Raw genomic sequence first — 9201 nt, 5'->3', positions numbered from 1 at the left:
ATTCACATTATATGTTTACAATAACTCTTCAATGCCCATGAAATCAAAGATATGTCAAAAATGTCAATTAAGTATCGTCAATAGGTCGCCAGCCCTGTAGTTTTTATCGTTATCGACTGCAAAAATGACCTAGGTATTGCGATGGTGTAGTCATTACTATGACTCTACCTTTGGAGAACTTTGCACGCCTAGAGCGGTTTTTGGTATGAGTGGGAAACATACGGTATTGACGCACAACACGTACATCGTACGACACTGTCATGACATTGAAATGACTTCACACGATCGTTGATTCTTCCAATCACAACGCGTAGGGATGCGGCTACGCGTGTAAGATATTCGGCGTAACGACCACAGGAAACTACACTGAAGCATGTATAGATTATTGCTGAGGGGCTTGAATAATAATAATAATAATAATAATAATAATAATAATAATAATAATAATAATAACATTATTAATAATAATAATGATAATAATAATGATAATAATAATAATAGTAATAGTAATAGTAATAATAATAATAGTAATAATAATAATAGTAATAATAGTAATAATAATGATAATAATAATAATAGGAATAATAATAATAATAATGATAATGATAGGAATAATAATAATAATAATAGGAATAATAATAATGATAATAATAAAAATTGGAATAATAATAATAATAGGAATAATAATAATATAATAAATAATAATAGGAATAATACTAAAGGGAATCACACGTAGTTTCAAATGTGAAAAAACAAAAACGCCCAAGCTCAAGTGAAACATTCTCCTGGGCCAAAGTTATAGGGACAATCATATGTAAAACATGCCTTTCAGCATTCAAGTCAACCTTTTTTTAACAGCGGGAATATTTTGTCAATAGACAGTTTTAGATTGACTTTTTTTTCTCCCCGCAAACGGCAAACGTGAGCACGTTTTCATAGTTTTCCTTTATTTTACTTTACCTTTTACAAACCTTCTTACCAAGCGCAAATACTCTTTTGTTTTTCTACTACTTGAACGTTTTTGCGATACTTTTTCAGTAATTCAAAAGACTTTTTTACTGGTCAACTGACGTTTCACGTTTGCCGTGAACGTAAATCTAAAACTCTCTAATGCCGCGTCTCTCTTGACAAACTTCCACCCACGCTGGGTCACGAGATAATCCCGAATTAGTCCCGAAGAATTTCCGATCCCAGTCAATCAATATCCCAAGGGAATCCCAAGGTGCTTTTGGAGATTGTCGTATAATCCAAGATGGCGGCTGTTGAGTTTGAAAATGTCAATCCTGCAGTATTTGAACGGGCTGCAGAGCGTGTTATCACCGTAGAGGAAGAAGATGAGAACCATAAAGATAAAATAGACAGTAGAGAGGTATTTGGTATCCTTTTATTGAGGTTTTGAAAACGAAACAGCTAATTTTGAATGTTTCTCTCCGATCGTCGTGATTTTTGAATATAAAAGCCTGATCTTATAGACCCCTTGCAGGATGTTGCCAATGCAGCCCAATTCAGAGGACGAATAAACAGAATCTTACTCTCATAAGAGCTGAAATTAATTGTTTTGTCCTCTGAGTTGAACGGTTCTGGGAATTTGAAACTATTGGTGTATTTATAGATTACAGTGTAATGAGAGGATTGACCCTTGACATATCGTAGACATGATTCGTTTTATCAATGATCCAGAGCATCCACTAACATTAGAGGAGTTGAATGTTGTACAACAATCGTTAGTTGAAGTCAGTGATGATGAAAGTCAAGTTAAAGTTCAATTTACCCCAACTATACCCCACTGTAGCATGGCTACACTTATCGGTCTGGCAATAAGAGTGAAACTGCTACGGTCATTACCAGAAAGATTCAAGGTATGCTTTAATTTTTTAAGCAGGGATGAAAATACAGTCAGTCATCAAATTTTTCTGCTTACGACGAACAAAACAAAACGAATGAAACGAAAATTGAGGGATTATTGATGGTTTTCAACCGTTCCCAAGAGAATGAAATATTAACAAAAGACACGACGGCCATATTGGAGGATATGACAAAATAATTCATTAACAATTCTTTTGTTAAGTTCCTCCAACATGGCCGCCATGAAAACCATCAATTGTACTTTGCGGAACAAAACGAAATACATTGGTTGTTTTTTTAACATATACCTTCAAGTGTAGCGTCTTTTTGTTTCCATTTAATACTCTCGATATGGATATTTAGGTTCTGAAAAAGTATGGTAAGCCAATTTTTGTCTTGCCAGTCATTTGCACCAGAATACACATCCTGCCAGCTGTGCAGTCCAAAAAATTTCCAAAAGTTGCCCCTGTGAAGTGCTTAAAATTAATGGGCACACATCAGACGATGTTCAGCAAGAAATCAAACTTGTCCAGTGAAATCTTTGCCTTGCTGGTCATTTTGACCAGTAACGTTTAGCTAGAAATAAGGTATGACTTAGATAAAAGAAATAGTTGGCCTGTGATCATGACTGGCAACTAATCTGCTATTATTTTAAGCCCTGCCTTTGGATGGTTAAAAAGGGCTGTTGAACATGAGGTATGACTGAGCTAAAATGTCAGACAGGCAAATGGCCAACTGTCATATTTAGCCATTGAGAGGCCGGAATGAAGGGTTTTGTAGTGGTAGTGCACTCCCATCTCACTTCTGGGATTTCGATTCCTGTATAATTATTGTTTTATAAATTATATATTTTGTGAGGGTTTTAGAGTGCAAACAATTAATCCGTGAAACACTAATTACTAAATAGTACAAAATAGTGCTAATTAAACAATAGAAAACAATGGAATTTGCATGAAAGTGTGCTATTTAGTTTTACTAAAGTTTCACGGTTATATTGTTTGCACTCCATATTAATGTGGCTATTTAATAGTGGCATTGTGGCCAATCATTTTTCCTTCAATAAAACTACTCCTTTTCCCCCTTTCATTAGGTTGATGTGACCATCACACCAGGAGCTCATCAATCAGAACTAGCAGGTAAAAACTGTTCAGTCAATATATATGTTTACAATAACTTGTGTACTGATTGGCTAATTTCGATTTCAATTCCCAGACTTGGTGTCTTATGTAAGTAGAGTTGCTTTTATTGTTCTCTCCTGTGCTTCGAGGGTTTTTCTCCACGTTCTCCAGTTTTCCTTCCTCAGCAAAAATAAACTTCTAAATTCTAATTGAAATTCAATGAAAGAAAAGCCATCATTTGAAATTGCTGTCAACTCTTTTATTATTTATTTATTTATTTAAAGTTTCTCTAATTTGTGTTTCATTTTACACCCTTTTACAACCCACTTAATAATACAAAGAAACTTTATATCTTATTCTCTCTTTTTCCAGTAAATAAGCAGCTTGCAGACAAAGAAAGAGTGGCAGCTGCTTTAGAGAATAGTCATCTTTTGGAGGTGATCAATCAGTGCTTGGTGAGAAAGAAATAAAGGAAGAAGGGTACAGGGTGATTCTCAGAGATACTCACAGACATTTGTATTAGTTCCTGTATTCATGCTAGTCAAAGCACTAAACAGCACTTTCAGGATACTCTCAGAGAAGGTAGAGTAGGTAGAGAATAGGTTGTGTATAAGTATGGTATTGTCATGTCTTTTTGAGGTCTAGCTTGGAATGTTTCTATGGCACCTAATGCAGAATGTGTACTTCTGATTGTCAAATATTTTACCTGTGCTGCAATGTTCTATCCAAAACCAGCCAATCATAGCGTAGTATGCTATATCAACATTATTTAGGTTGGTTGGTGGTTGCCATGGAAACATTGGGGCTAGATGTTAGATATGACGAGATGTTAAAAGTGCCAGATTTAGCTGAAGAGAATAGTACTCTCATGTTCTTTTTAGCAGATTCCAGTTTTATAGAAGTAACTTGAGGAGGGAAAGAAAAACAGCTAATGAAAATGAAACTTTTAAATTTGTATATTTTTTCTGTAAATGAAATCAGGTATATTCGTTGAAGATATAAATGGTGTACAAATATTTTTGACACTATTTCAACACACTATAATTATTACATCACCTTTTACTTCACACCTTCGAATGCACCTCTGTTAATAAGCCTTTTCATAGTTTAAGAATCGATTCCACTGTGCATGCGATTTTATCCCGAATTTCTCACCTTCTTTTGTTTAATTAAGAATAAAAGAAGGTTTAGACAAAAGAAGGTGAGAAATTTGAGATACAATCGCATGCGCAGTGGAATCAATTCTTAAACTATGAAAAGGCTTATTTTTATATTATATAATCAAAGAATAATCACACTTTTTATTATACACAACATTGGCATAACACCATCATTATTGGCATAGTTCAAACTTGATAGTAGTAAGGGACGGGCTATTAGATAGTTGATGGTTGATGGGGGGGGGGGGGGGTTGCGTAAGTCTCAAAAAAATATTGAGCAAGCACTTAAACCTCAAAAAATATTGTGCAACCTCTTCTGCTAGAAGAAAAATATCTAACTGTAGGCAAAAAAATAATGTGCAAGGGTTGAGCCAAAAAAATAAATATCATGCAACCAAAATTCCTGCAACCCCCCCCCCCCCCCCCCCCCATCAATTATCTAATAGTTCATCCCTCAAATAGTCAAATACTAGAGTGCTATAATTCTGCCTATTAAAGTTGTATTATTAGTGACTAACAGTCAAAGTAAAACAAAAGAAAACAATGGAATTAGTGGCTATCACTATGAAATATACTTAATATTTTTTGTGGGCCAAGTTAAATCACTCTAGTTAATATTTTGTTATCGTTAGTTAAATTCCTCATTAAATTCCTCACTAAAAGCTTTAGTTAAGTAATAATTTTCTGTACAAATATATTTATATTGTTTCTTTTTGTGAAAAGGAATTTCTGTGATTAAAAACTACGGGTAATACCTAACTATAAATCCTTCAAGGAAATTTAGAAAAATATCTTGGAGCCCTGGATTTGTAATATTAGAAATTCATGCTTTATCCATTTCAGATCAGGTGTCGTGAGTTTTTTTACGAGTCGTATCCATATTTACATGCCCTCTAATGTGCCAATGTCAATCAAGAAATGATACTTTAGGGAATGACATGTGGACTGAAATGGAAAAATATTAAATGAAGAAAAATATGATCTATAGATTCAACCAGAAAATGAATACAACATATCAGAACTTTAACACTTGCTTACCATTTACTCACTAGTATCGAGAATCTTCAATACGTCATGCCATAGAAAATTTGAACAAACAAAAATTAATATACCACACAAAATATTACACACTGTAGTCGTTTTTACCAATCCTATATAAACAGAACTCCTTCGTATACATATAAAACTAATTACCACTATATACCTTTTCTGTACATAATATTGTCATTCCTAAAGAAAAGTTACAAACTTCTTAAGGCCGGTTTAGACGGTACGATTTTTGCCTACAACTATCGTATGCAACATGCTCGCACCATCCTACAACTCGAGTCGTAGTGTGTAAATCAAGCCTACAACTCGCCTACAACAGACGTGAGCGTGTCGTATACGATAGTTGTAGGCGAAAATCATACCGTCTAAATCGGCCTTTAGACAAGCTTGAGCTATTTTCAGAAAGGCTGAAAGGGCATATTTCATTTTTCGTGCCATAAAAAGATCATGCAAAACTAATTTGATTAGTTTATTTTCTTGCTTTCTGATTGGTTCAGAGTTGAATATATCTGTATGTCATAATTATCACTATTTTTCAGCACAACAAGTTTGAAAGTCAAATTAATTTTGAACCACAAAATTGAAAGCATCTAGCTAAAAAACTCCATGTAACTATACTTTGTAATTTTTTGTGCCAAAAGCAAGCAAAACATATTTTGATGCTCTAAGAATTTGGTAGCCATGATCATATCTTTTCTTTAATTCTCAACTTCTTGGTATTATGCAATTGGTAATTTCATGATTGTCCCTGTCCTGGTTGAAGCAGAAACCTTGCGCTCTTGATCGTCAGATCCCATGATACCAGGAGAGGTTGTGTTGGTACTGACAACAGTGAATGTCTGATCAGCATCCAAGGCAAACTGTGTGGTTACTAACTTCTTGTCACCCATATTGAGATGACTTGGCTTGGATCTATAAGTACGCAAAACAAACAAACATTCAAACCCAAATGAATAAGCTGACATAACAGTTGCTTTTGTAGTAATACCCCCTGAGTCAGTGATATGTAATATAATGTAGGCTATATTCTCCCGGATCATGCCCTCCAGCCCCTGATGAAACAGCCCTCCCCCAACAAAACTTTGCTCTGCGGTCCCTAATTTGATTGACAAAAGCAAAAACAGCAAATGCTGTTTCTCACCTGACTTGCTAAACACAAAAAGTACACAATTAGCAAGTGGGTTCTTGGACTTACATTATTGGAGGAAGGCCAATTTTCTTGTAGTGTTTCCATCTTTCCACAAAGTCAGGTGAAAGTTTGACTTTGCCTGCATGAAACTGGAGGACTTTATAGAGAAATGGATCATGTCGGCAGGTATTCAACAACTGACGTTCTCCAACCTTGTCGTAACTAAGGAAACCAAGTGTCACTGCTGCAGATGCCTGGACTGTTTCAAAAGGTGACATGAGAAGTTTGGCCAGGAGGTCTATGGTACCAATGGAGATGATAGCGGCAGGTACTCCCGCCCTTGTATGAGAAAGCCCTCCCAGGAAGTTTGCTGCTAGTGTCTGGATATCTTCAGACTGACATTCAAGTAAAGATACAAGGAGCTTGACACCAGTTGCACAGGTTAATGACTGATCTTCATCTGGGATTATTCGCGATAGGATGATGATTTGAAAAGCAGCATGTGCAACTTGCCGTAAGTCCTTTGATTCCAAAAATGGAAGAAATGAATGGTACCTCACTCCTCCAGACACTGCAATGGCTTTCTGGTTTGCAACATTATTATAAGCAAAGAGAGCGAGTGCCGCACCGGAAAGGAGTGCAACCTCTTCATCTTCATCATACAAAAGCCGTAAAATATGAAGGAAGCTAAACTCTCTGTGTTCTAAAACTTCTTTCATGTTGTCACTGTTGCCAAGGGAAACACTTCCTAAAGTGTATGCTGCCTCAACCTTAATTATTTCCTGTCGAGCGTGTACCATGAATCTTATCAAGAACTTAATTCCTCCTTCATTAGACACAGCCTTTTGGTTTTTCAAGTGCGGCCTGAAACCAACACACAAACACAAAGACCTCAGAGTTCGTAAAACACTCAGTACAATAAAACCTGGAGTGGAGGCCTTGGTGAGGAGTCGTACTAATGGCATTACTCCATTAGCTTCTGCTATTTCATCTCTTTTCTTGTGCACACCATCGGCAAGGACTCCCAGAGCTTCTGATCCAATAAAGTGTAGACTTTGGGAAAGATTTTCAGATAGAAATTCTATTAGCATATTAACACCAATCTCATTAGCAATAGAGCGTCTCTGTGTGTTCTTGTTTCCTGCTATGGCCCATAAAGCACTTGCTGTTAATTTCCTTAAATCGGCTTGCCGAGATCGCTTCAGTAGTCTCATCAACATCATGACGCATCCGAGGTCAGTCACGATGGTTTGATTATTTTCATTTTTCTCGCATAAAGCTTGGATTGCTTCTACCACGGCAAACTGACACTCACGAGATTTTATCTTCATCAACTCCATGAGAGGTGGTATGCCACCTTCATTAATGAACCCATCTTGATTAGCACTGTGCGTCTTGACAATCATACTTATCGTCCTAGCAACTGTTGCTAACACATGCTTGTTCTTGACTTCTGTTAACAAATTCACAAAGGATTTCATGGTAGTTTTGTTGTTTCCAATTAAGGTCTGGATCTCAGAATTGGAATCAGCCAAATTTTTGATTGTTCTCAAAACACAATCGACAACTTCCTCATCATCATTATTCTGCAATAAGTTCACTAAGGCATCAACACCATTATTACTGGCAATAGTTGCCTTATTCTTCTCATTAAAGGCGAGTTCACCGAGAATTTTAGAAGCCCGCATATACAAAGGTCTTTGGTTTTCTTTGAGTTGAGAAATGATAGCTGGTATTCCTATCTCTCCCAACTGTTGCTTCGCAGGTGGGTATTTCACGATGTTCAGAAGAATAGAAAGACCAAAAGTCTTGGGCTCTTCATTTGGAAACGATTTCTTCAAGAGCTGTACCACTGCTTTGACTCCATCAATACTGACAAAAGATTCGTAATTTTTTTCTTTTTCGTCAAGGGTAAGTTCAACTAACACTTTAGCAGAAGCAGATTCCATATCTTGGAGAGCAAGTCCCTTTATCAGCTCTTCCCAAACGGATGAACTTTCATGATTAAGTTCGAGAAAGTACTCTAAAATATGAATATGACCATGCAAAGCAGCTAACAGCACAGCGCCCTGAGAATGACGATTTGTGGCCTTCAAGTTGGCTCCCAATTCGACCAAAAGTTGTACAGTATCGAGGACACCGCTTGTACAAGACAAAAGAAATGGCGTGCTTTGCTGGCCATCTTGAGTCTCGAGTTCGAGTTGATCGTCCTTGCTCTTTACAAATCGAGACACGCTCTTATGATAGCCATTGAAGGCTGCATGGTGAATGTGGGCCCAGCCATTTTCGTCGAACTCTTCCATCAGGATGACAAAACATATAAAAAAGTAAACTGTTATGTCGACACGTCTGTTAAGTGTTCATTTCTTCAAGACACCTTGGAAACGAACGATCTGGCTACTGATTTGACACTCAGGAATTCGACACATTTACTTCTAAGTCTTTCGAGAAGTGTAATTTCCACGGATTTTGTAATTTCTAAGCATGTTTTAGATGAAGTTTTAAGTATACACGCTTCGTTGCTACGGAACTATGAGCCAACATCGGATCCAACGTGGACGGTGTCAAATCTCCAACTCGAAACTATAAATAAAAGGTTCAAAACTATCAAGATCTCTAGTTTTAGAATTTTCAAAAGAATTTTTCGTATTCGTATTCCCAATTTACCGTAAGAATTGCACTATATAGTTTGGTAAATTCTAATTATCCTTGGCGGTAAATCTCTGTTTACTTTGCTTTGGATCAGGAACTAATTAAAATTCAGGGTCATGTAATATGATTGGCTGAAATTTAATGACATTTAGTTTTGTTGGCCAAAACAATTCCACTTTTGTTTGATTTACACTGAGGCAACGGAGAAAATAAACTTTATTTTTCCTCAAAACATTAGAATAACGAC

The 9201-nt window shown here is 36.3% G+C and overlaps 2 protein-coding genes across 2 annotated transcripts; one reads left to right on the top strand and one right to left on the bottom strand.

The window, feature by feature from the left end:
* The first annotated feature begins 1246 nt into the window (after positions 1-1246).
* LOC116299681 (MIP18 family protein galla-2) lies at positions 1247-3997 on the top strand. The gene is made up of 4 exons (XM_031708390.1): positions 1247-1376; positions 1654-1859; positions 2936-2981; positions 3336-3997. The coding sequence occupies exons 1-4, from the start codon at positions 1253-1255 to the stop codon at positions 3431-3433; spliced, it is 474 nt and encodes a 157-aa protein (XP_031564250.1). The 5' UTR covers positions 1247-1252; the 3' UTR covers positions 3434-3997.
* A 541-nt stretch (positions 3998-4538) lies between these two features.
* LOC116299679 (ankyrin and armadillo repeat-containing protein) lies at positions 4539-8605 on the bottom strand. The gene is made up of 2 exons (XM_031708389.2): positions 6369-8605; positions 4539-6085 (listed from the first exon to the last, which is right to left on the bottom strand). The coding sequence occupies exons 1-2, from the start codon at positions 8603-8605 to the stop codon at positions 5893-5895; spliced, it is 2430 nt and encodes an 809-aa protein (XP_031564249.1). The 3' UTR covers positions 4539-5892.
* Between the last annotated feature and the right edge of the window lie 596 nt (positions 8606-9201).

This window comes from Actinia tenebrosa, unplaced genomic scaffold, assembly GCF_029948245.1.
Source record: "Actinia tenebrosa isolate PJP-AT-01 unplaced genomic scaffold, QUT_ActTen_1.0 PGA_scaffold2__45_contigs__length_23673736, whole genome shotgun sequence".
NCBI lineage: Eukaryota > Metazoa > Cnidaria > Anthozoa > Actiniaria > Actiniidae > Actinia > Actinia tenebrosa.
The sequence above is the reverse complement of the archived record's forward strand: the minus strand, read 5'-3'. Positions and strand labels throughout refer to the sequence as shown.

Bases quoted from the DNA above. Each gene is read 5' to 3' on its own strand.
- LOC116299681 (XM_031708390.1), top strand. From the start codon at position 1,253: ATGGCGGCTGTTGAGTTTGAAAATGTCAATCCTGCAGTATTTGAACGG. The intron at 1,377-1,653 runs GTATCCTTTTAT...GACATATCGTAG, and splicing joins AGACAGTAGAGAGGTATTTG to ACATGATTCGTTTTATCAAT. The intron at 1,860-2,935 runs GTATGCTTTAAT...CCCTTTCATTAG, and splicing joins CATTACCAGAAAGATTCAAG to GTTGATGTGACCATCACACC.
- LOC116299679 (XM_031708389.2), bottom strand. From the start codon at position 8,605: ATGGAAGAGTTCGACGAAAATGGCTGGGCCCACATTCACCATGCAGCC. The intron at 6,086-6,368 runs GTAAGTCCAAGA...GCGTACTTATAG, and splicing joins ATTGGCCTTCCTCCAATAAT to ATCCAAGCCAAGTCATCTCA.